The 25,529-nt window shown below is 41.5% G+C and overlaps 1 protein-coding gene across 5 annotated transcripts in view; it reads right to left on the minus strand.

The window, feature by feature from the left end:
- Positions 1 to 25,529, minus strand: part of Ppp1r12b (protein phosphatase 1 regulatory subunit 12B) — a 212,126-nt gene that overhangs the window by 13,289 nt on the left and 173,308 nt on the right. For all 5 annotated transcript variants that reach the window (XM_041648025.1, XM_041648023.1, XM_041648024.1 and 2 more), the window contains 5 exons: positions 13,328 to 13,344; positions 9,777 to 9,921; positions 8,663 to 8,767; positions 5,441 to 5,494; positions 3,992 to 4,042 (listed from right to left, as the gene is read on the minus strand). In XM_041648025.1, coding sequence (XP_041503959.1) covers positions 3,992 to 4,042; positions 5,441 to 5,494; positions 8,663 to 8,767; positions 9,777 to 9,921; positions 13,328 to 13,344 — 372 coding nt within the window. The remainder of the gene's footprint in view (positions 1 to 3,991; positions 4,043 to 5,440; positions 5,495 to 8,662; positions 8,768 to 9,776; positions 9,922 to 13,327; positions 13,345 to 25,529) is intronic.

A 25,529-nucleotide genomic window follows, 5' to 3' on the forward strand; every position in this document is an offset into this window, starting at 1 on the left:
TCCTTCATTGGTGTTGACATCTGTTCCAAGCTTTCAATACACTCACTGTCATCACAGGAAGTGGTTTTTGCCTCCCAGGGAGATTACAGCAGTGAATGAGGAAAGGGATTTAGTCTGCCATTTGAACACAGGCAGCTCTACATGGAAGAGTCTGGAAGCTACCAGTATGATGGAGAAGGGTAGGGAGCAACCTGCTGGGATGCTCTGTAGGAAGCAGTCATGGAAACAAGCACGACAAGGAGATGAAAAGGGGTGGGAGAAGGCAGAGCTCAGGGGAAGTTGGCTACTTCAGAGTAAACAAAGTACAAGCCCAGAAGCCATTTACAGGGGAATGGTTGTTGGGCCCTTATCATGCAAGGGCCTGGGAAAGGATGGGGTTAGGTCTAGCAAGGAAGCGGAAGCAGGAAGTAGTCAGATTGGGTATGGACATCCCAAGACAAGTGCAGAGCCAGCTCAGTTCACACTGACATGCACCTGCCAGATCTGTCATTTAAGTGGAGTGGAGTTTCTCCTGGGGAGAAGCCATACTTACCTTTCCAGGCAGAGACCACAGCCCATCTCCCAACCACAGAGCACTACACCTGGGAGAGCCCATCTCGTGGCTCCCATTTCACTTGACTTTTGTGTTTTGTTGGTGCCAGGAAACCAGGCAGTGATGTCACTTTCTGACTTGAGTAACCTGCCAAGCCTTCAAGCATCAGCGGGAAGTCACCCTACAAACAGCACCCCACTGATGGCTTTAGGAAGGACTGAACAGTCTGCATGTGCACACACAGAGCAGCTGGTCCCAACGCCTAAGGTTTCCCAGACCTGACAAATATACTACTTACTATCTTATATACCAATATTTTAGTCACTGGTTCTTAGACAAGTTGGTCAGCATAAAAGCCTAAATGAAGACCATGAGAGCTAAACAACCATTTTTTCCAACTCTTTTAGAGCAGACACAGCAATTTCCTAATATATTTGTGAGTTTGAAGAAGGTACAGACAAAAACCTAACACTGGTATGACTGGAAGGTTCTGATGCTCTTCCCCCTTGGTCCTGTAGAGGGAGATAGACAGTTTGCAGTATGGGATATTATGCTAGGACTGAGCAAATGAAGTTTGGGGCAGCACAGTCTGCAGGTGTTTCTTGATTAGGCTTTGTAAGTAGCAGTGGAGAATAATGGGGACCAAGTGATAGGGTGAATTTTTAACAAAGTCTCAAAACAACTGGTTTGAGGACCAGTTACGATCTGGCTCCACTTGCTAATTAAATGTTTCCCCTTTATGTGTATGGATGATTTTGCCTGCATGTATGTCTTTGCATCACACGTGTGAAGTACCAGAAGTGGCCAGAAGAGGACACTAGAACCTCTGGGATTAGAGCAACAGATGGCTGTGAGCCACCAGGTGGGTGCTGGGAATTGAACACAGGTCTTCTGGAAGAGTAGTCAATGCTCTTAACCTCTGAGCCATCTCTCCAGCCTCTTGAACAATATATCTTTAAATTTGTTGGCAAGTGACCTTCATGTATTGTTATCTCTGTTGAAATACTGAAGAAAGGAATTCATAGCCTGGTTTTCACTGCTTGGTAGGATAAAAACGTAGAAAGAAAATGCAAACCTGTGTCACTCCAAGGATTCAGAACAACTAAGAACACAGAAGAACTTCTGTACTTGCCAGTTTAGAATGGGAATAGAAAAAAGTGCCCAAAGTTCCCCCTTTGAGTCTTTGTCTGGGGCTTATGTGAACAGCACAAGGGGTACACAGTCTGTCTGTGGGCTTCTGGGTGCTTGTGGGAGGTGTGAGCTCTGGCCTGATTTATATGCTCCAGATATGGTCCTTCTTCCCATTCCCGGCATCTCTCTTTCCTCTCCCTGTTTTGAGACAGCATCTCAAGAATCCTATCCTGGCTAGAACTTGCTATGTAGCCAGAGATGACTGTAAACTCCTATCCTCTTGCTTCTATCTCCTGAATCCTGGGGTGACAGGATATACCACCATGCCTGGTTTATGGGGTCTTGAGGATCAAATCCAGGGCTAATTGCATGCTAAGTAAGTACTTTATCTATAAGCTACATTCTTAGTCCCTTTTTTTGTCTTATTTTTGTGTTTTTTTTCTTCTTTTTTTCTTTTCTTGAGACAGGGTCTTTATATAGATCAAGCTGGTCTTGAACTTACAGAGACTTGCCTCTGCTTCCCAGGTGCTGGGATTACAGGTATATGCCACTATACCCAGACAAAGGCTTTACATTTTTTTTAGTATATATTTTAAAAATATTTGCTTAAGGTTTAATTTATGTGTATGAGTATTCTGCCTGTCTGCCTGTATGTATATATGTATGTATGTATCAGCATAATGTATATGTCCGGTGCCACTGAGGTCAGAAGAGGGCATCAGATCCCCTGGAACTGGAATTGTAGATGATTGTAAAACACCATGTGGGAACCAAACCCAGGTCTTCCGCAAGAGCAACAGTGCTCTTATCCACTAAGTTATCTCTCTAGCCACCCTTGCCCAGGCCATTTCTTCCCAAGGATTACCTATAGGTGCCTAACAGCAGAGTGGATGGTACAGCTAAGAGTTTCAGATGGGAAGCCCTCATGAATATAGAGCTGTATGTGTTCATTCATAAAGAACAAACACAATGTTAACATACAATGCTAAGAGGAAGAAAATACTTCTGTGAGTGAGGTGGGTTTGAAAAATCTGGAAGATGGAAACATTTAGTGGTGTCTGTATGGGTAGTGTTCTGTCTCCTCGAGAGAACTGAACACTATTTCTACTTCCTGCTACTTTTGAGTTGACCTGGGAAATGTAAAGTGTTTCAGGGATGAGTGGTTATTGCTTCAAATCCTACATGATTACTACCAGTCACAGCCATGGGTTGGTAACTAGGAAATGAGGGGCAGGGCTTGGCATTTCCCCTCCATTTTTACAACTATAAGGGGTAACAGGATTGTGAATATATATGATCTGGTAAAACCATGACCTTTAACTGATTAGGCATTAACAACTTTCATGAGTGTGGTGGTGGTGTATACATAAATAGCATCTTTTAGGCCATTAAAACAACAATTGTCTCTTAAAGAGTAACCCAATTGCATATCAGAGGTGCTTACAGAGGCCATTTGGGGATTTGTCTGATGCTGTCCAGGTTTCTGCTTCCTAGCTATAGAAATTTACATCTGACTTGGCATTACATATCCACTAAAATAAGATCCTTAATGAAAGGAAAAGAGTTGAGCAAGTACTGAGGGACTATGGCCATGCAGCACAGTGTACTGCACGGATGAGCTGCTCCACCAGCTTAGATAGGGTTATCTTCCAGCTCCCTGTCTTCCTCTCCTATAGCAGTGGACCAGCACTTAAAATTGGCAACAGTCCATTCAAGCAGCTAAAAGAGGTCATGGTCACTATTGGTCACCCCTCAAGAAGAGGAAGGCAAGGAGTCCTCAAAGTAGAGGTCATGTACAGGCATGAGTTTGCACTAGTGGATGAAGGCCAAGAACTCTGGAATACTGCAGAGGAAATGGCCTACAACAGGAAATCAATATGCAAATAAATTTTCATCTTGCTGTGGAATGACTCAGCTTGTGTTCCTCCTGCAAGAGCTGCACATGGGGAGAAAGGGCTGTGGCCATGCCTAGGCTCCATGGAGCTCGCCTAGTGAGGACTATGTAGAGTGGGAAGAATTTGTCCTAGACCTTTTGCCAAGCCTCCTAAGGGAGAAGCCACTGCTTTGAAAATCTTACAATTTGAACATGGTCTCCCCATAAACCAACCCGATGTTCCTAGAAGGCCTCTGAGGTGGCCATAGTGGATGCAGCATGAGCCGAGAGAACCTAAGAGATGGCTGAGAAGAGGCGCTCATTTCCTCTAACACATCATCTGAGGGGGCTGTGTTGGCACTGACAGTTAGAGCGGGCAAGCCTGCTCAAGCATCTAGCTTAGGCAGACATACAGAGAAAAGACACACATCAAGACAAAGATAATCTCTTCATACCTTCATCTCTTCTTCCATTTCTGACATTTTCCGTTCCAATGCCCGCCTCTCCTGTTTAGAAACAAAGAACTTGTTGAAGCGGTAACAGGCCAGGAAGCAAACATAAAGCTACCTCCCACATGTTGCACCATCAGCAGCTTCATGGTCTCAGGGTCCATCTAGCCTAGGGCAAACCTTTCTCCATATGTGCAATTTCTGCCCTACTGCCATGGGATGGAGCTACTTCACCGACGAGAGTCTCATCACCTAAGTCTTCTATCAGAAAACTGGAAGATAAGGGGCAGCAGCCTGTTAGCAGACAAGCAGACCAAGATCCATTGTCTTTAGTAATACTACACCCACGTTCCCAGGGAACTGCTTCTTTTATGATGGAGAACACATGGTCAGTGGAAGTAGACATGGGTGTCTGCCAGCTTCTCCCCTCCTCCTCCATTTCTCATCCAGCTAGTAACTCTTAATTTAGCTTGAACTCAATGAGGAGTCTTTAATCATATGAGATACAGGCCAAGGTAATGAAATATAAAACATAGCTTTTTCCAAACTAAACAGACAAGAAAGATGGTAACATACTATATCCTTATAGTCAAATTGGAATTAGAGTTCATCACTAAATCTAATTGAGTTTTCCCAATCCAAGAACATCAAGTCCCAGATAAGCATCTGAGTACAGCTGGGACCAGGGCAGGGATCTGACCAGAGGACTGATGAGGCTGATTCTCAGGTCTTAAATCACAACACCTAAATCAACGGCAAGGGGTCTTCATGAAAAACCTTTTAAAATGTGCATGTGTGCATGCACACATGTGTACCACAGTATGTGTATGGAGGTCAGAGATCAACTCGTAGAAACCACCGTGTGTTCTGCTGACTGAAGCCAGACTGGCAGGCTTGTATGTATAAGCACTTTCACTGTTGGGCCACCTCACTGGCTATTTTTTTTCTTTTGAGATTAGGTTCTGTTATGTAGCTGTGGATGGCCAGGAACTCACTATGTAGTGCAGACTGGCCTTGAATCTGACCATCCTGCTTCTGCCTCTCTAATGTGGAGATCACAGGTTCATGTCACCACCCCCTAGCTCAAAGTGTTCTTTCTGTCAAAGGTCTCAGAAGGGGCATATATCTTCAGACCTGTGTATATGTGTAAATAATCAAATATCTTACAGCTTGTGTCTGTGTGCAATTCTGAAGAACTCATGAAATGATGTCCCAAGACTCCTTCCCACCCTAAAACTGGCATGTTCAAAGTAACTAACTACATGAGAAGGCCAAAAGAACTGGCCATCAAATTACTTTCTAGAGTCAGACCAAAAAAAAAAAAAATATTAAGCTGGAATGGAATGTGGCAGAGCTCCCGCCTTCTTAAGATGAACTTTTTCCATTGGCACCAACAACAAAGTTAGAGAAGGTCAAGAGAAGACGTGCAGCAGGCGGCCAAGGAGGCGTGCATACCCGTTTCTCCATCTCCAGCACCGATGACCGGTCAGAGGACTTCTCTTGCTTCTGCTGTGTGAACAGAAGGGAAACACTTGTTATTTAGGTTCTTTTACATGTCACCCCCAGACATCCAGAAAGACAGCAGGTTTCTGGGCTTTTCCTTTAGCAAGGACCTTAGCAAAGAGACTGTGAAAGATTGCTAAGTCCAGCACTTTACTTGAACAAGAATGTAGGGTGGCTACTGGGTAGCGGAAGGAACAGTCCCTGAAGCCCAACACGTGAGTACAGACGTTACTCATTACACACATACCCGACCTTGCCTTCCCTTTCCCTTTAGACTACACACTCCAACACTAACTACCTTCTTCCCGAATCCCCCCATCCTGCCTCTTTTAAAGGCTGGGATCCCCTGTACTTCAGTGCCTGCACCCAGTGGCGCTCTTGTCCACAAGCTCTTTCCCTGTCGCTTCTGTTCTGAGCACTGAGGCCATTTTCTTTCTAGTGTGGTGATCTTCAGACAAGGCAGTCTTCTCAGCCAGTTTCTTGTGTCTGAACAGAGTGGTTCCACTTTTATCTGTTTGGTTTCCTTCTTACTCTGTTAACAAGATTTTATCTGAATAAAGGCTTTACAATATATATTTAGATTATCATTGATATTTTCAATTTCAGTTTCAGAGGAGCAAAAAGATTTGGTCACGAAACCTAAGAAGAGTAATTTCAGGTATAGTCCCACCTTAGAAGGAAGAATGGAGGAACCTGTAAGTCTTCTCTGGTCTCAGCATTATAGGACTGGGTGAAATTTTGTAGATTCAATGGACATTTAATGAATAAAGAATGATGATTTTATCTTGTCTAGTACAATGCCCAGACATTTGCAATAAATGGGGACATTAGGCTGGTTCTGCAGAAGGTTCCCTCCCCTTCCCTCCTTTTTTTTTCTTTCTCAATTACTGAATAGCTAAAACTGACAATAAAACTTGGAATTCTGGCTCTCATCCTAGATTTTTCTCTTCTGCTCTGAAGATCATGGCTGTCTGCCTCTCTACTGCATCTGCTAGGGCAGAAAGGACGGGGAAAATGCATTAGTAGAACTTGGAGTTTCTATCTTCCTTCATCTTTTCCCTAAGCTTGACAAGGAGATTTGCAAAGTTCAGAATACAAAGAACTAGCTTTTTGTTTGCTTATTTAGTTTTAAATTATAACTTCCTTGATTGTGAGTCGATCTTTTATGTAAAATGCTGCAAGTGTCCTTGTGGGAACTGTCTCCAAACAAACGCATGAGGCCGACAGTCCCCTTGCCTCAAACCTACCAAACATCTCCATTTTTGGTAAATAGAGACTTGGTTGTAGCACCATCATTGCTTTCTGAGCTTCAAATAGCTTGCGTTTGGTAAAATTAAGTATATCCCGGCATACGTAGCAACGCAGCTAGTGGCAGAAAATGCTGCCCAGTAGCCGGGAAAGGCTGATTCTATTCTGATGCTCTGTGTGGGTCACTTTGCGCAGCTTGTTGTGCTGCTGTGGACACCTCACAGGCTCTGGCTGAGGAGTAGCCACATTGCTTTCCCTGTATGTTCTGCGATGGGTGCAGCTTCAAGGCTGCACTTAGTTCTACCTGCTGCCCATCTGGAAGCGCTTTAAAACCAAGACATTTTGCCCAATTTAGTAATGCAGAGGGGCAAGTGACCAAGTTTACTTATGTGGTGATATTTTGTTTGTGATCTAACAAATAAAGCTTGCCTGAAGACCAGAGTGCAGAGCTAAGCCACTAGTTAGCCACAGAGACCAGGTGGTGGAGGCACACATCTTTAATCCCAACACTCGGGAGGCAGAGGCAGACAGATCTCTGTGAGTTTTAGGCCACCCAGGGCTACACAAAATTGATCCAGTTTGAAAGAGAAACAGAGCCAGGAGGTGATGGCTCACACCTTTAATCCCAGGATTTGGGAGTCACATGCCTTTAATCCCAGTACTAGGAAGGTGGAGACAGGAAGGGATATGGCTTGGGCAGAGAGAGGAATACAACACAGGACAAGACGGGAGCTCACAGCATTCAGTCTGAGGATTCCAAGAGACAGGATCGTCCATTTGGTCTGAGAATCCGAAAGAGGTAAGAACTAGTGGTTGGCTGCTTTGCTTCTCTGATCTTTCAGTATTAACCCCGATATCTGACTCAGGATTTTTTTTATTGTTAAAACCAATTAGAATTCATGCTACATCACCCCCTCCCCCACCTATGATAGGGTTCTAATTGTGTTGTCAATTAATTTTTGTTTTATAAAATGGCTTAACACCTAGTATGTGTTAGCTGTAGGTCTCAGAAAGTCTGGTAAGAGCCATATTTAGTTCCTGTCACCCTCTTTGCTCCCTGTATATCCCATGTCAGAGAGGCTACAATAAGATGCTAAGATGGTACTCAACCCCTCCCCCACTGCATACCACATGCTTGTAACACCATTAACCTGTAATTTCATTTTTGCTTTTAGATTATATCATATTCCCAGATTAAATAGCCACCTCTGGTTTCATATCCTTATAAAGAGCCGCTTTTACCTCAGTTCTGCTTTTGAAATTCTTAGTTCCCAGGCATACTGTGATAGGCTTCCTTTTAACTCTGCAATAATCCAAGCTAGGCTGCTGTAGCTTTCAGCTGCAGGGCAATGAGATCACTACCCCAGCAGCCTCCCAAGCTTTGTGTAATTAAATCAGGCCTAGCAGTAAGAGGGAGTGGCTAATGGCAGATGCAAGGGGGACGCTTTTGGTCCAGGGCGGAGTCCTCCTGGGACCTAATCTGGAACTACTTCACCCCATGATGTAACACAGCACTCAGTGATTTGGGGTTGTTTGGGGCTCTCTGTACTTGGGTATAGTGTTCTGCTTATTTCTCTGCATGAGGCGAGGGGCAGAGGCACTGAACTGAAGCATGAGCAGGACAGGATGCACTATCTAGCACTGACCCAGTACTGGCCTGACTTACTGTGTAGTGAGAAGTTATGTTAATATTAATTACTAGCATTCATAACATCAGGAAGTTGTTCAGGTAATTTAACTGTCAGTTTTCAGTTAAGTTAAACAATCACTGACCCCTAAAACCTCAAAATTAGACTCTACAAAACTTTCATCTGATCAGCTCTGAGGAAGTGCTACTTTGAGTCTATCCCCCAACCAGCCCCCAGGATATCTAGTGTCTCCTTATGAATGTCCCTGCTGCCCCTGCTCTGCTCTCCCTCCCCTTACCTGGGCCATCTTCTCAAGCTTGGATTTTATATCGGCTAGCTCTAGCTGGGCCTCCTGAAGTTTTGTTTTCAGTTTTTGGTTTTCGGTCAGGGCACTCTCGTAGAGCTGTGAAGGGAACAGAACCAAGTCACTGAGTGGGCTCCCAGCAGGAGAACTCCACTTTCTGCTCCAAGCCACACGGTGAACTGAGTGGAGAAGGGGGAGGGGCTTATGGAGAGTCGCTGTTCTCTGGCTTCCAGAGAGCACGATCTGGACGGCAAGGAGAGAGGACACTCCAATGGCAGTCACCCATCCCTCCCACATGGTCTCTGCACTGCCTAAGTGTGGCTTCTAGACAGAACAGAGTTATTGTTTCTGGAACCACTGTGTGGATTTTTGTCAAATTCTGCTTAACAAAAACATCAACAAAGAAAAATTTCCTTATTCAAATGTTATCTCAAACACCTGAGAGGGATTGTTTTCAAAGTCCAAAGAGCAAGAACCAAGAGAAATGGGATCTAAATGACTTAACTCCTCTCCAGGACCAGAGACATGGATGAGAATGAATTTCCAAAAACTCACACCAAAAAGTATTTGGTTGATATTCAAAACACCTTATTAAAAGCACCTGTTTCTTAAAAATAAGCCTAACCAAATAGTTCTCACAGGCTCAGATACATAGCATTACACTTTTTCGTGTTCTTCAAAAAATTCTTACTTTCCCCTATACTTCTTTTTTTTTTTAATTTTTATTTCATTTGCATTGGTTTGTCTGCAGGTATGTCTGTATGAGGGTGTTGGGTCCCCTGGAACTGGAGTTACAGACAGTTGTAAGCTGCCATGTGGTTGCTGGGAATTGAACTTGGGTCCTTTGGAAAAGCAGTTGGCGCTCTCAGCCCCTGAGCCATCTCTCCAGCCTTCCCCTATACTTCTAAATATTTGATTCTAGGCATACACTTACTGCAATAAAAATAATATGCAAATAGCCCTTAGTGGGTAGAAAGGTGAAACAAAGAATTAATTACCTTTTGTATTCTTTATTTAGAATTTTGGTCACTTTTTTCTGTATTGGGAGAAAGGCTAAGAGGTTTATACATCATAAACCAAAACCAGGAAACCTGGAAAGAGATCCTACTTTTTTATAATCCCTGTTGGTGTCCTCTTCTACCCTGCTGGTCAGGCTGGCTAGGCGGGCCTCCCGGGCCTCCCGACGGGCTCTTGCTGAGGCACGGTCACTGTAAGAATCACTGCTGGTTGGATTACTGCCTCCTGACTCCAACCTATAAGATAAATGTTGAAGATAAAAGTTGGTTTTGAGAATAAAGTGTGTGTGTTTGTTTATAAAGCCTAAGGCTAGTCTGTGCCTTTTCTGGGAGGTGTTTGAGAGCTCTGGTCAGAAACTTGCCTTCCTGAAATCTCTTAGCCAGAGGGCCAGGTCTCATGGTCACACACTGCACAGGTGAGTGTGCACAGGAACAAGCAGGCAGCTTGGGGAGCGAGGCCATCATTTGCCAAGAGTGGCGCTTACTTGAAAAATTGGTGGCTTGGACCCATGTGCTGTTTTAAATCTTAGAGCTTTCAAATTAATTTGGAATTGAATAGATTCCCTAAAGAGTGTGCCTTTAAAAGTCAAAGTTTCTTGGGTCTGAAGGGCTCTCAGAAAATGATTCTAATGAACTGTCAGTGAATTAGAAACACATGGGCTCGGAGAGTGAGCCGGCGGGTAGAGAGGAGGAATGGCAACCGGAGTCAAACAGCCTCAAGCAGCCCATTTCCCCCTCTATTCCATGTCAAGACTTGTCCCTGTAGCTAAGTTTTCTACATCTTCTGGCAAGTGAGCTTCTAAAGAAGCTGGTGGTTTTGTTTCCAGCACTGCTCGGCGTGTCAGGGAGAAGTCTCTCGCTAATTACCAGTTTGGTGTCCTAGTGTCGTTCTAACCCTTCACCCCAGCTTCTCTTCCTGAGCTCTGCTCTTTGCTCACTAAGTGTAGCACATATCAAAGTCTGTGTACACACCAGAGCCCTGGACTGCTTCGGTCTGCACCGTCACAGCTGTGAGACCTTGTCTGGTTGCTGCAGAAGCTGCGGGCAAAGCTGGAGGAGCTGAAGTGGGGCAGAAGACAGTAACAGCAAGGGCAGTGCGGCAGAGGGGTGGCTGCAAAGGAAGCTGGGCCACTCTAGTGCCACTCTTAGAGATGCTAGGACTTGTCTTGTTCTTACCCTCCCACTCACTGTTCATGGAAATCTTGGTATTAATAATTCTTCTGACTACAAAAGCAATACATTAAGAAATCTCAAAGTAACTACCCCATAATCTTGCCCAAGAAATAACTGTGATTAACAGTAGATTTCATATACTTCTAGAATGTCAAATGTTTAAAAAAAAACCATATTCCCATAAAGCTAGCTAAGATCTACACATACATTGTCTAACTCCTACTACCTATATCTATGATTCTCTGGGAATCTTAACATGCGAGTAAAAATAAACTTCTTCCTTTAAAAAAATGACTATATAGTTCATTTCATGGTTATCTGGTAATTTAACCAAATTTCAGTGATAGACACATTGCTTCAAGATTTTTAGCTACTAATATATCTATTAACAATGCTAAAATGTGCAGTCTTCTAAGTCTTGGCACAGTTGGCTAATTACCTTCTTTGGTGGTGGTTGTTTTCTGTTTGAGACAGGGCTCCCACAGCACTGAATGACCTCAAACTTGCTATAGGAAAAATGGTATTCTTATGGTCCCATTTTAGTCTTTTAAATCATGAGGGAGGGGTGTGATTATTTAGTGCTTTTGTTTCTGGATGGCTAGTCACACTCTGTTTATTAAGGTAAACAGCTTTCTCCTTTCTCTTGTCATGCCCTGAGATAATGCTCTTACACATTTGGGCTTTTTTTACAAATGTCTAATACATCTTACAATTTTTTCCTCTCTTTACAGTAACATTTTTTTATTTTAAAAGCATCAATAGTCTCTTATTTTTATTTAGATTTTTTGAGACAGGGCCTCAGATGGCCCAGGTTGGTCTAGAATTTTCTATGTACTCCAGGCTGGCCTTGAACTCCTAACCCCCCTGGCTTCAGCCTTCCAAGTGCTGGGATTAGAAGTGTGAGTCACTATGCCTAACTAATTACAGCTATTTTTTAATAGCAATGATATGAAATTATATATAATGAAACTTGACACTTTATAATTTTTTGGGGTACTATTTGGGAAGGTGTTTCCTATATATAGATAATAAAACATTGTTTTGTACTACTTTTGTAGAAAAGGCTTTCCTTTTTTAAAATATAACTATATGAAAAATATTTCTGTTGGTTTTTTAGTATGGATTGAAGGAAGGGTGTATTTTCTCAAAACAAACAAATCAAAATAGTCCATTTTCTCAATCAATAAGTCTGTATCCACCCATGAGATGAAAGTTCACATTATACACATGACTTTTGACGATGTTATAAACTATTCTGGCAACCTCTTTTCTTATTCTTTTTTACACATTTATACATTTACTTATTTATATGTACAATGTGTGTGTGAGTGTGGTGGTCAGAAGACAGCTATGAGGAGTTGGTCCTTTCCTTCTACCATGTGGGTCCCAGGATCCCAATCAGTTGTCAGGTGTGGTGGCAAACACCTCTACTAGTTGAGTTATCTCACCAGCCCCTTTGACTTTATTCTTAAACTAGTACTTCAGTATTTTAATCATGAAAAGTTTACGCTATATCCTGAAGTCTATAGAGAAAGTGTCCTTCAATATATGTGGCCATTATAACATAACCGAGTTCTTTAAAGAGGAGCTATAGCAAAAAACCCTGCTCTTTGATTTAGCAAAGCTAAGAATTTTATGCTACTTTACAAGTACATTATTTATTCTTGGTTGGTACTTGGTGAGGGGGCAGATGGAGGAATAATACATATACATCTTAGCATAAGTTAACAAGGTAGCGATAGCTCAATTACCAAACAGATTATAAGATCAATTTGCCCTGTGTCACCCCAGAACTACATCTGCTCTCTATCCCTCCTCCTAATTTCTCCATCACAGAAATAGTGGAGAAGAGATTCAAACACAGTTCCAAAGTTGCTATTATTTTAATTTTCTTCTATAGGAAGATGAGTTTTATACCTTAGGGATTATGGGAAAAACTATGGAGGATCTTATTTATTTTAGTAATTGCAAAACAGGCTTTTGATTCATGTGATGAGCTTATGAGATATACAATTGGGTTCATTATAAAGTGAGAATATCATCTCAATTTCAACTTGGTAATAACTCTGTCTTCTGAACTATCAGATTGGGTTAACTGCCCCCTTCCCTGCACCCACAATACCTGCTTGCATGTCTAAAGGGCACTTTCTGTACTCCGCTGAACAGAGTTGTTGCTCCAATAGATCGTAAACTAACTACAGGTAAGGACAAGGCCTGGGACTGATGCTTCAGGACAGCTCATCAGTTGGAAGTAAACAAGGTGAACTGGAAAGAAGAGAGGCTGGTGGCAGGAAGGTGAGCTGAAAGCTGTTGAATAACACTGGGCAGGAGGTAAGTCTGAATTATTGTAGTAACTGAAGAAATGAAGAGGAAGGATATGAAGAACACTACTAAACTATATGACACTAAATTTAACCAGACATGCATTCACTCACAAGAATTAAGCATGCATATAAAACAGAATTCTTACCTAGAAAGTCTTTCATGCTAGAGAAAGGAGACAAAAACAACAAAAAATAGCATTAGCAAGAGACTAATTTATATTTCCATTCATAAATGTACTGTTCAAACCAGATGTCTCAACCTCAACCATGGAAATAGGAGTTGCTAAATCAATGAAGGGAAGCAGCTGGACTGTCTGCATAAAGGCCACTCAGCGCTAACTCACATGTGTTTGCATGCTATGGCTCTCCAGATCCCAGACTCTGGAGAAAGCATCCTTTCAAACTGGCAGACCCCAAAACACAAAGTGATCAAATGCTCCCCTCTCCACCAACTAGACCACCAAGCTTGTGCTGCAGGAGTGACTGTCATTGGCTTTCACATGACACTGAGCCATGTGAGGTGTGATATTGATCCTATTAATTTCCTTCAGTTCCTAACCATCTCAGCCTTCCCCAAGAAAACACTGCAGTTTATAAACACAGAAACTCAGGCAGTTCTTGCCTTCCTCCCAGATCTACAGTAAAGATGAAAGAATGAAGGAGCTGTGGGGAGGAGGCAAAGTCCCATCCTAGTCCCTAGATGCTGGTAAGAACTTAAAAAAAAAGTATTTTGAGATCTCAAAAGAAAAGAATTCATAGATGTAAACTATAAACTTAATCCTTGTTTATAAAAAACAACAGTGACTATGTCTGTATCTTCCATTTTTAAAAAAACTTATAATGACCTTTGCCTTTCTATCCTTTCATAAAAAGAGAACTCAAGCGAACAAGCTTGATCTACTTCAGTTTATTTACTTCCTCTTTTGAGATGTTCAAACCCAAAGGTCAGGCAACAAAAGAATGAAGAGAAACAGTGTACAATGCTTTACAATATGAAGAAGGAATCCTTAGCCTGGGAGCAACACTCCACTGCACTGATTTGTTAAATCCCTGGAAGTCACTATCTGGTCAGCCCACTCTCGTAGATCCCACCCTGATGCTGTCCTGGGAAGTGAGCGTCACAGCACCTCTCAAAGGGGGCTTTCTATGGAATTCCTCTTCAAGTCAAGAGTTGTACTTGGAATAGTCACGAGCACCTGTCAAAGGCACACATCCTAATTCCTGTGGGTTCTTTTTCGGGGGCTATGGAATAGAGATGTCTTCTGTGGGTCTTTAACAAGTCCCCAAGCAATTCTATGGTGTAGCTCTAATTAAGTACTGTTAAATTATTTTACTTTTTATTTATTTGCTGTGTGTGCATGCAGGTGGGCATGTGTGCCACAGCACGGTGTGGAGATCAGAGGTGAACATTTAGGTGACAGAGTTTTCTCCTTCCATGTGGGTCCTGGGAACTGAATGCAGATCATCATGCTTGATAACAAGTATTTTTACTCAGGTAATGATCTTGTCCTAACAAACATTTCAGCATGGAGACAGGTCCCTTTTGAAGTTAGACAAAAGCATTTAGAAAAGTTTATGGTATATATGTCACATTCTCATATACTTACAGTTTTTTTGAGAGTTCTAAAATTCAGAAATCTAGAATTATGACAGTTTTCCCTTTCTTAAATTTGTATATTTGTTTTTGTTGTTCTGTTTTCTTTTTGATAGGATATGGCCTCAAACTCAGAGATCCGCCTGCCTCTGTCTTCAGAGTGCTGGGATTAAAGGTGTGAGTGACAGCCAGCTATAATATATTTGCCACCAAGTGTGACTACCTGAGCTCAACTCCACATTGTAGATGGTGAGACCCAACCTCCAAAAGTTGTCCTTTGTCTTCTACATGAATGTTGTGGCATGTGGATATACACATACACAATAAATAATTTTTTAAAAAAATGTTATCACCTTTCTACGTAGCAGTGTGTTAAGAGCTGAGCTTATTACTCTCTATAACAGTGTCCTAAGAGCTGGGTACTAGTGGTTCTGTACTCACAGCCATTCAGGAGGTTGAGGTAGGAAGAGCACCTGGCCAGAGAGGCTATGTGGGCTACAGAGTGGGCTCAAGGCCACCTTTGTGAAATCTTGTCTCAAAATAAAAAGCAAAAAGAAGTCAGGATGTACAGCTCAGTGGAGCACCTGCTTAACATGTTAGAGACCCTAGCTTCCCAGAATGGGTGGGGGTGAGAGGAAAGATTTAAACTGGGAAGTTAGGGTGTGGGCTATGCCTATTCACTAGCTGTGTGGTAGGATTAGTCTTACAGCACATAGGTGAGTTCAACTCTATTGCCCAGGAAAATGCTAATTGTGACTTATCAAATACTTGTGAATAACTGAGACTGAACGTCATGCTGGCAAATGTGAAGAGACTATTTTGTACTTAGAGCCTATGGTATGCAGAGCCTTGTGGAAGAGGCCCAGAGGAAGAGGGCTAGCTGTTTGCATGACTGCGCGCATACTTCATGAGCACATACTTCAAGAGGGAGACCATGTGAATGTGTGCTGCACAGGCTCCAGTTAGGACGCTTGCAGAAAGCTGAGTTCTGAGAAGATGATGGTAGAGAACTACACACACACACACACACACACACACACACACACACACAGTTTCAACAATGGCAATGTATTACTATGGTGAGTGCTTTCAAGTCTTAGCTTAAAAGTCCTTACCTGAAATTCACCCACTAGCTTGTTCCCGGTTGAACATGGAGAGTAGTAACCAGAGCTGACTGAATTGTTGTTTATAAGCGTAATATCCTTGGCTGGCTCTGAGTTCTAATTTCTACCTCTCTAGCGATGAAGCTTAGGCAAGTAACCACCATCCATTGGTAAGAGCTCCATGTGAAAACTGGGAGGGAATAGATTCCCTTTCCCATCTCTCTGTTTTTCTGTTACAGGACACTGTGTTGACACTGATGCTTGCTAGTGCAGTGAAGTTAACTTAGTGCCTCTGACCCAGGAAATTCAACTCACATGCAAACATACGCTTTAGTTTCTCTCATCCTTCTGGGCAGAATAGCCTTATACAGAGTCTGGAGAGCAGAGTAGCCTTCTGCAGTCTCTCCAGAGACAGACCTACATTCTTGTTTAGATAGAAAAAAAATGACTTGTTTATAACTGAAGACTGGCTTTAGGCTTTATTCCCCCAAGACAGGATTTCTCTGTGTAGCCCAGGCTGCTCTGGAACTTGAGATCCGCCTGCCTCTGCCTCCCAAGTGTTGGGTATGTGCCTCCACCTGGCAGCTCTGGCTTTCTTTTGCTTCATTCTATTGGAATCTAAGCATTTCTAGAGTGTGCACAGACAGGTTTTGTTAACTTTCTGTTTAGCTGACTTTATTTTTCCTAAAATTTGGTCTCTCAATTGGAAATGTTCTTCCCCCAACCTTCAGGTCCTTCTTTGTAAATATTCTGCTATAGAATAAGGTTTAATGATATCTTCAGCTCTAATTTCTGCTGTGTGAACTCCGGCACCCACCTCTACAAGACTAAAAAGTGTCTTGCCCCACTAAAAGAGGTAAATTAGAATTTTTACTATGTATCAATCTTGGCAATTACATATTATAAAGCATGTTAATCATTCCCATTGATTTGCCCCTATGATAATGACATATAATTAACCTTTTTTCCATTTAGAATGCTTTAGAATCATAATAAAATATGCCCCATCATCACACCAAGTAAAGTTTGTAGATAGTTATTTGACTACACAGTGTGGCTGTGTATACTATACAGTCTCCAGTAAGGATGCTGATGTAAAATACAAATGCTTGAAGACGGCGAGATGACTCAATCAGTGGTTAAGAGCACTGACTGCTCTTCTAGAGAACCCTGTCTCAATTCCCAGCAAAAACATGGCAGCTCACTACTGTCTATAACTCCAGTTCCAGGAGATGTGACACCCTCACACAGACATACATGCAGGCAAAACACCAATGCACATAAAAGTAAATAAATTATAAAAGAATGTCTTTTTTTTTAAAAGGAAAACCATATAGAATAGGTTAGTACTATCAAGAAATAGCCAGAGAAAGTCCACAGGATACCTGGATATGAGCAGGCAGATTCCATGGGGGCTAATTTTCCCACGGATGGGAGAGCATGTGAGAAAGGTAATGCCAGTGGTGCCCCTTGTCTTCCTACAGAGGCTTCTGATAGACGACCATCTAAGAAGCTGATGAATGACACTCCTACTTTCCTGGAACACTACAAGCTAGTAAGAGGCATACTAAGATTCAGTTACCAGTTCTTTCCTGGTGACCTCTGACAGAATGCACAAGGAAAGAGTGATCTAACATACAAAGCAGTGATGGTTCACTTAGACCCCAGCAATATAGGAAGAGCATCTCTGAGTTAATCCTTGCCTGTTCCTCGAACAGCCCTTCTAGATGTCACCTGACTTGAGTGGTGTGGATTCTTGGGTTTCTGGTTGCTGCACTCAAAGGCTAGTTCTAGCAATGCCCTGGAGTAGCCAACCCAGCCAGTTATAGGAGGATATATAAATCTCCTAAGTCTCAAAAGTTGGTGAAACTTGGGTGCAGCAGAGGTAAAATAATTATCTCAATACAAACAGAGTTCTGAAGGAGATGGTTTTTTTGCTTGTTAAAGAAAAGCCTAAGCAGAGTATGCTTGTAAACTGCAAGGTAAGGCCTGAAACACACCAGGTTTAATGTTTACTGTCTAACTCCTGATAAAACAGCTAAGGTTTTTGAATAATGCTTCCTGATTTTCACTAATGAACACCTCTAGAAAACATTGGGTTGCTTTGTTTCTTGCTATCCTAGATAATTGGAGGGTTGATAAAAAGAAAAACATTGGTTAGACCCAGGAAGAAAAAGCTTTGGGTATCTTGGGAAAGGGACAGAGTGCTTGACTGATACAGGAGACAAAGTCAACTTTTCCTCTTCATCCTGTTGTCATTCAAACTAAGTATATTTCAACTGTCAGGTTAACATGGCTTCTCGCTGTAGAAAGTTGCCTGCCAGTCCTACAGGGAGACTACTGAGAGAATCTAGAGGTAAGCAAAGTGGGAGTGTGCCTAAATGGTCCGGGGGAACAAGGAACAAGGAACTGTCATCAGAGAGGCAAGCATGGCACAGAAATGAACACCAAAAAATCTCCCACAGAGGAGGGCAGAAAGGAAGAGAAGTTCTAGGACACAGAGTTTAGAGACCACAGCTGAATCTCTGATCCTCTGGAAACTAGGATTGAGGCTACTCACACTCTAGGAATGGCCTGAATCTCTTATTTCTATCCTCTATATGGTTTTTCTTTTAAAAACAGAAGAGTCACCGGGCGGTGGTGGCACATGCCTTTAATCCCAGCACTCGGGAGGCAGAGGCAGGCAGATCTCTGTGAGTTCGAGACCAGCCTGGTCTACAAGAGCTAGTTCCAGGACAGGCTCCAAAACTACAGAGAAACCCTGTCTCGAAAAAAAAAAAAACAAAAAACAAAAAACAAAAAAACCCCCCAAAAACAGAAGAGTTACATTTAGTATATTCTAGGGTCTAGATATCTTATCTCTGTGAGTTCGAGGCCAGCCTGGCCTACAAAGTGAGTTCCAGGTCAGCCAGGACTGTTATATGAGAGAAACCCTGTCTCTAAACAAAACAAAACAAAATTACATATTTCAAAAAAGGTTGTGAATCTTCTACCCAATTTTCAGGTTAACACACAAATATATTATAGCATATGTTTTAATCAGGAAGTCTTGGAAGGAATGTCTTTAAGTGTAGAGATCATTTTGCTCTACCTTTCACTCAAGACAAATAAATAATGGTCATTGAGATGGGTTTCTGGTGTGTTTGAACTAGACAAAAATTGTTCAGTGAAGGGATTAGTTTTCACTGAAGAGGAACAGAAGAGACTTCAAGCTTTGGGAAACTAATAGGAATCCAATGAGTTTGAACACCTTCATTAATGAGGCAGGACAGAAGGCTAACTTGGAAAAAAAAAACAGTGTATTACTGTTTACACTGATCCTTTACACAGATGATAAACAGGCTGAAAAGAAATCAGAGAAACATCACCCTTCACAATAGCCACAAATAACATAAACTATCTTGGGGTAACTCTAACCAAAAGAATGGAAGATGCATATGACAAGAACTTTAAAACTTTGAAGAAAGAAATTGAAGAAGACACCAGAAGATGGAAAGATTTCCCATGCTCTTAGGTAGGTAGAATTAACACAGTAAAAATGGCAATCTTACCAAAAGCAACCTACTGATTCAGCGCAATGCCCATCAAAATCCTAGTAAAATTCTTTTTCACAGATCTCAAAAGAATACTTAACTTCATATGGAAAAACAAAAACCCAGGATAGCCTAAACAATCCTGTATAATAAAGGAACTTCTGGGGGCATCACAATCCCTGACTTCAAACTCTACTACAGAACTACAGTACTGAAAACAGTCTGGTAATGACATAAAAACAAACAAGAGGACCAATGGAACCAAATTGAAGACCCACATATCAATCCATACACCTATGAACACCTGATTTTTGACAAAGAAGCAAAAAGTGCCAAATGGAAAAAAGAAAGCAAATTCAACAAATGGTGCTGGCATAACTGGATATCAACATGTAGAAGAATGAAAACAGATCCATATCTATTGCCATGCACAAAACTCAAGTCCAAATGGATCAAAGACTTCAACATAAAGGAAACCACACTGAACCTCAAAGAAGAGAAAGTGGGAAGTACACTTGAACATATTGGCACAGGACACCAATTCCTAAATATAACCCCAGTAGCACAGACACTGAGAGAAACAATTAATAAATGAGACCTCCTGAAACTGAAAAGCTTCTGTAAAGCAAAGGACATGGTCAACAAGATAAAACGACAGCCTACAGAATGGGAAAAGATCTTTACCAACCCCACATTGGACAGAGGGCTGATCTCCAAAATATACAAAGAGCTCAAGAAATTGGTCATCAAAAGAACAAATAATCCAATAAAAAATGGGATACAGACCTAAACAGAGCACTCTCAACAGAGGAATCTAAAATGGCTGAAAGATACTTAAGGAAATGTTCAACATCTTTAGTCGTCAGAGAAATGCAAATCAAAACAACTCTAAGATTCTATCTTAGACCTGTAAGAATGGCCAAGATCAAAAACACTAATGACAACTAATGCTGGAGAAGATGTGGGGTAAAGGGAACACTCCTCCATTGCTGGTAGGAGTGAAAACTGGCACAGCCCCTTTGGATATCAGAATTTTCTCAGAAAATTAGGAAACAACCTACCTCAAGACCTAGCAACACTACTTTTGGGTATATACCCAAGGGAGGCTCAATTGTACCACAAGGACATGTGCTCAGTTATGTTCATAGCAGCATTGTTTGTCATAGCTAGAGCTTGGAAACAACCTAAATGTCCCTTTAACAAAGAATGGATAAGTAAAATGTGGTACATTTACACAATGGAGTACTATACAGCAGAAAAAAATAATGACATCTTGAAATTTGCAGGCAAATGGATGGATGTAGAAAACATATTAAGTAAAGTAACCAGACTAAGAAAGACAAATATCATATTCACTCACTCATAAGTAACTTTTAGACATAAAGAAAAAAAACAGCCTACAATTCACAATCCCAGAGAACCTACACAATAATGAGGACCCTAAGACAAACCATGGATCTAATGTACATGGGAAGTAGAAAAAGACAAGATTTCTGAGTAAATTGGGAGCGTGGGGTCATGGGAGAGAGCTGAAGGGGAGGAGAGAGGAAGGGATGGAAACAGAGAAAATATATAGCTCAAAAGAAACAATTGGAAAAAAAAAAGAATCCAATGAGTTGAGGTGAAAAAAATGACTAGCTGGATAAAATATAGTTTGAGAAGTGTCCCAAATAAAGAAGCAGGCTCCTTCCTTTCATGTCTCTGGAAATGCTCCATAACAGCCCTCTGCTCAGGCCTGCTTCTAATAAGTGAACAGAGTGAAGACTCCATTACTTCAGATGGCAATCCTAGAAGGGGACAGGAACCAGGATGGTTTTGATTTCTGAAATGAGGAGAGCCTTCAAAACACCAGAGGCTGGATAGAAAATCCTCACCAAAGCTTTTAACTTGAAAGTTATCAGGATTCAGAAAGGCACATAATTAAAACCAAACTCTTCCCACCACGTTTAAAATAAAGTCATGGCTCTGGAAAGTTGGGCCCAAGGGAAAGGAACAGACAAAGTCACATGTCTATTGCCAAGGTTGAAACTTCTTTAACTCATGTTCCTTCGGAGTCAGGGTCTGACCCCACAGTGATGGGAAAAAAATCTATTTACATTTCCAAAGAAGGATGAAGCAGAAGGAACATTTTATATCATGTTCTGTATTCTATCTGAGCCAGGGGAAACAAGTTGAGCTATTCTGGGATGCCCCACAGAGAACCACCCTTTCATTTCAGAGTTCTCAGGCTGATGAGAAACAAGCCAACAGAAGTGAGCTTGCAAAGACCAAATTTCAGAGCCCCTGAAAACCTAATCATAATAATAACACACACTACTGTTACAAACCATCTGATTTCATCAATATGTCGAGGAAAGACAAAAGCATCATAGCCATGTAACATAAGGAACGCTGTTCATAACGCAAAAGGATAGGATTTTAAGGAAACTTGAAATAAGGACGGTATACTGGTTTGTAGTGTTGGAGTAGATCTTTCCAAGTCTGTATCCCCAACAAAATAGTTAAGATCTTGTACAATTGGAAAACAGACAGATGGATAAAGGATGAGATTTGTGTAAAGATGTGGTAGTTACCCTACATGTGCATAAAAAACCATTATTTCCTTATTATTATCAAAGTTTCAATTGTGTTAGTTTTCTTTGTCATAAAACTCAGAATCCTAAAACACCCATTATCCCAGTTTTATAGGTCGCAGGGCTGGCACAGTTCTAGTGGCTTCTTTATTCTCTGCCTTCGAACTCACTCACCTGGAGACTCCAGAATCTTGCAGCTTAGGCTACAGGTCCTGTGTTCCTCCCCTCACCCCTGCCACTATAGTTTTCCTACTTTCAGCTAGTGGCCACTGGGACTTGTGGGGGCTTCCACATCCCTTCTCTCTCAGCCCCTTCCCTCTTCAATCCAGCAATGGCAATGGGTCCATCCCATCCTTCATAATTTTTACCCTTTGTGTCATTAGGCTCACATGATTAGATCAGGCAGGCCCACTTGGGGATAAAACTCTGCCTATCATAAGATCAACTGTGCATATGATGACAAATCTATATTTTCATAAATATAGGGTCTGGAGATTAGACTAGGATATAACTGGAAAACCATTTCCAACTTTCTCCCTTTAAAAACAAAACATGGTCCAGTTAATAACATCCTGGAAGAAACATGACCTCGGATACAAAGAGTAACCATATATATTCAGCATCCAAACAATGCTAAAAATACTGCCTTATGCTAGAATAAAGTGCTCATCCATGTCAGAGACTGTAGACTTCTAAGCAAAAAATTAGCAAATATTAAATTACATATATCTTCATCATATAAATTCCTTGATTTGTCTTTACCAACTACAAAATACATATGGAAAAATAACTAAATGAGAAAGTCAAACTCACCATTTAACACTGTGTTCTATTGTAGCTATTTCTTCTTAAATTTTTATTTATTATTGTGCATGGGTGTACATGATGTGCAGGTATGGGGACAGATGACAACTTTGTGACATTAGTTCTTTTCTTCCATATTATGTGGGTCCCAGGGATCAAATGCAGGTTGTCTGGCTTGCCAGTGCTTTACCCACTGAGCTTCTTCTCAGACCCTATATTATAAATATTTGGGAAACCTGTCCCATGTTAGATAATGAGTCCCTATTGGTTTTTCATTTGTTTCCTTGGTGTGGAAGAATAAAGGTGAACACATCAATCCTATAAACTTTATAATTACTGAAAGCAGAAAGTAATCTACTACATCCTACTACATTTTAAAATAAAAATAACTGGGGCTGACAAGATGGCTAAGTGGGCAAAGGCCCTTGCTACCAAGCCAGATGACTGGAATATGACTCACCAGGACCCACGCTGTGGACACAGATAACCAATTTTTACAAGTTGTCCTCTGACCTCCACTCTCATGCCGTAGCATATGTGAGCAACACCCCCAAATAAATATAAAAAATAAAAGTAAGTTTGTTACATTATAGAAACACTCATCTTCTGGTGTATTTATTAAGCTCCCAAAATATTATTAGGATTTTTTTTTAAATATTTATTTATTTATTATGTATACAATATTTTGTCTGTGTGTATGTCTGCAGGCCAGAAGAGGGCCCCAGACCTCATTACAGATGGTTGTGAGCCACCATGTGGTTGCTGGGAATTGAACTCAGGACCTTCGGAAGAGCAGGCAATGCTCTTAACCACTGAGCCGTCTCTCCAGCCCATTATTAGGATTTTTACAGCTCATAGTTTTTATAGTTCCTAAAGAATGCTTACCTTAGAAGGAATTATATGAACATGCCAATTCCTTCATAAAATATCTGAGGCAAACCATTTTTTAAAATTTAAAGGTAATTCTAAAAATCCTTAGAAACTACATATACCTCTTAAGCTCTCACATGCTCTCTGCCTAGCTATCCATGTGCTATGCACCATATACAATGAGAGGCCCTGAAAGACGTGGCTCCAGCACATGGTTTGCACTTCTCACACTGCCACAGGCATACTCTCCCTATGGCTTGGATATACCAAGTGCACAGCTACTTCAGTATATACTGCATGACTAAAATACTGGGCTTAGTAAAGCCTGACCGCTCCTCCAAAAGCAGTTTGTTAACACTTCATATGGTCATTCAGAAATTTAGGGCTGGGGCTGTAGCTCAGTGACAGAGCACTTACCTAGCCCACACTGAGCTCCATCCTCAGCACAGGAAAAAAAGCCACGAATTTACAAGTCCCCAGCTGGGCCTTAAGCCTCTAGGAGCCCCAATCTTCAAGCCTCCTTTTGTGTCCGTGAGGGTCTTTGGTATATCACAGTCCTTCACGGCTGTAAACTTGCCACACCCAAAGCCCGAGAAGAGACCTTTTCTGTTTGTTTGATTTTTGAGACAAGGACCCACTATGTAGCCCTGGCTGGCTTCAAACTGTGGCAATCCTCTTGTCTGCCTCCTGAATGCTTGGATTACTGGCATGTAACAACCATGTCTTTGTGTGCATATGTGCACATGAGTGTGTTTTGTTTTTATGAGACATGATCTTACATACCCGAGACTGTCCTCATCATCACTATGTAGCTAAATATTCTCCTGCCTCCAGCTCCCCAGTGTTAGGATGACAAGCTTGTGACCCCATGCCCGCTAAGACAGATTTTTAAAAATAATTTTTAAACATAGCAAATGCCATAGTTTGCTGGAAAGCAGTCATTTAAATTTTATTTAGACCAAGATGTTAATTAAAACTTTGGAAAGGTCTTCCTGGATTTCACAGCACAGAGCAAAAGAAGAGCTGGCAAAGTGGCTCACATGGCACGGTACTTTCCCCACAACGATGCACGTCTGCCACCCGGACCCACAAAAGGTCTGAGGAAAGAACTCACTTCACAAAGCTGTCCTTGGACCTCTATTCATGAACAGTAACAGTAAAAATTCAAAAGGAAAGTAATTCCAAGAGCCTAAGCCTAAATCCACGTGATCAAACTTATTTCTTAGTAAAGCTTGACAGGTCAGGGGCTTCCTCTGTTTTTGACTTTTTCTTTTTGCCCCACAGAAACCAAAATATCAACATTTAGTTTGGAGCTATAGGAGTACTGGCATGATAAATAGGAATCATTTGATTTGCCTTGGGACAACCCGTGTTCAGCTTTCCGTTCAGAAATGGCAATCTCTAGCATGTAGCCTCTGACTCTTCAAAACAATCAAATGGGAAAAGGGAAGAGAGTTCAAATCTTAAACAGGCAGTGTCTTCACTCTGTATTTTCATTAAGTGCCTGTGTATTGCTGGCCTTGCCAGTGACACAGAGTAATAAACATACAGTTACAAAAATCTAAGACACGACTCTTTGATCTCACCTATAAAACAGAGTAAGGCAAGAAATAAACTGAATGTAATCAAGAGCCAGATTACGTGGTTCCTGCAGTAAACAAGAAAGGAGAGACTCATACTGATTAGAAAGCTTGGACAGGGCTTTAAGGAAGGTCACAGACATTCTAGAGTCTGAAGCTGGTGGCTGTTAAAAGCGACACTATCATGTGTGACTTATGGGAAATCTGCCACAGGTTACGGCTTTGCTATAGCCACAGTTATACCATAATGTTACACTGCGCTGAAAGATAGCACTCCAAGACATAAAAAAC

This window comes from Microtus oregoni, unplaced genomic scaffold (genome assembly GCF_018167655.1).
Source record: "Microtus oregoni isolate MIOR12 unplaced genomic scaffold, Mior012 000003F_ref0000135, whole genome shotgun sequence".
Lineage (NCBI taxonomy): Eukaryota > Metazoa > Chordata > Mammalia > Rodentia > Cricetidae > Microtus > Microtus oregoni.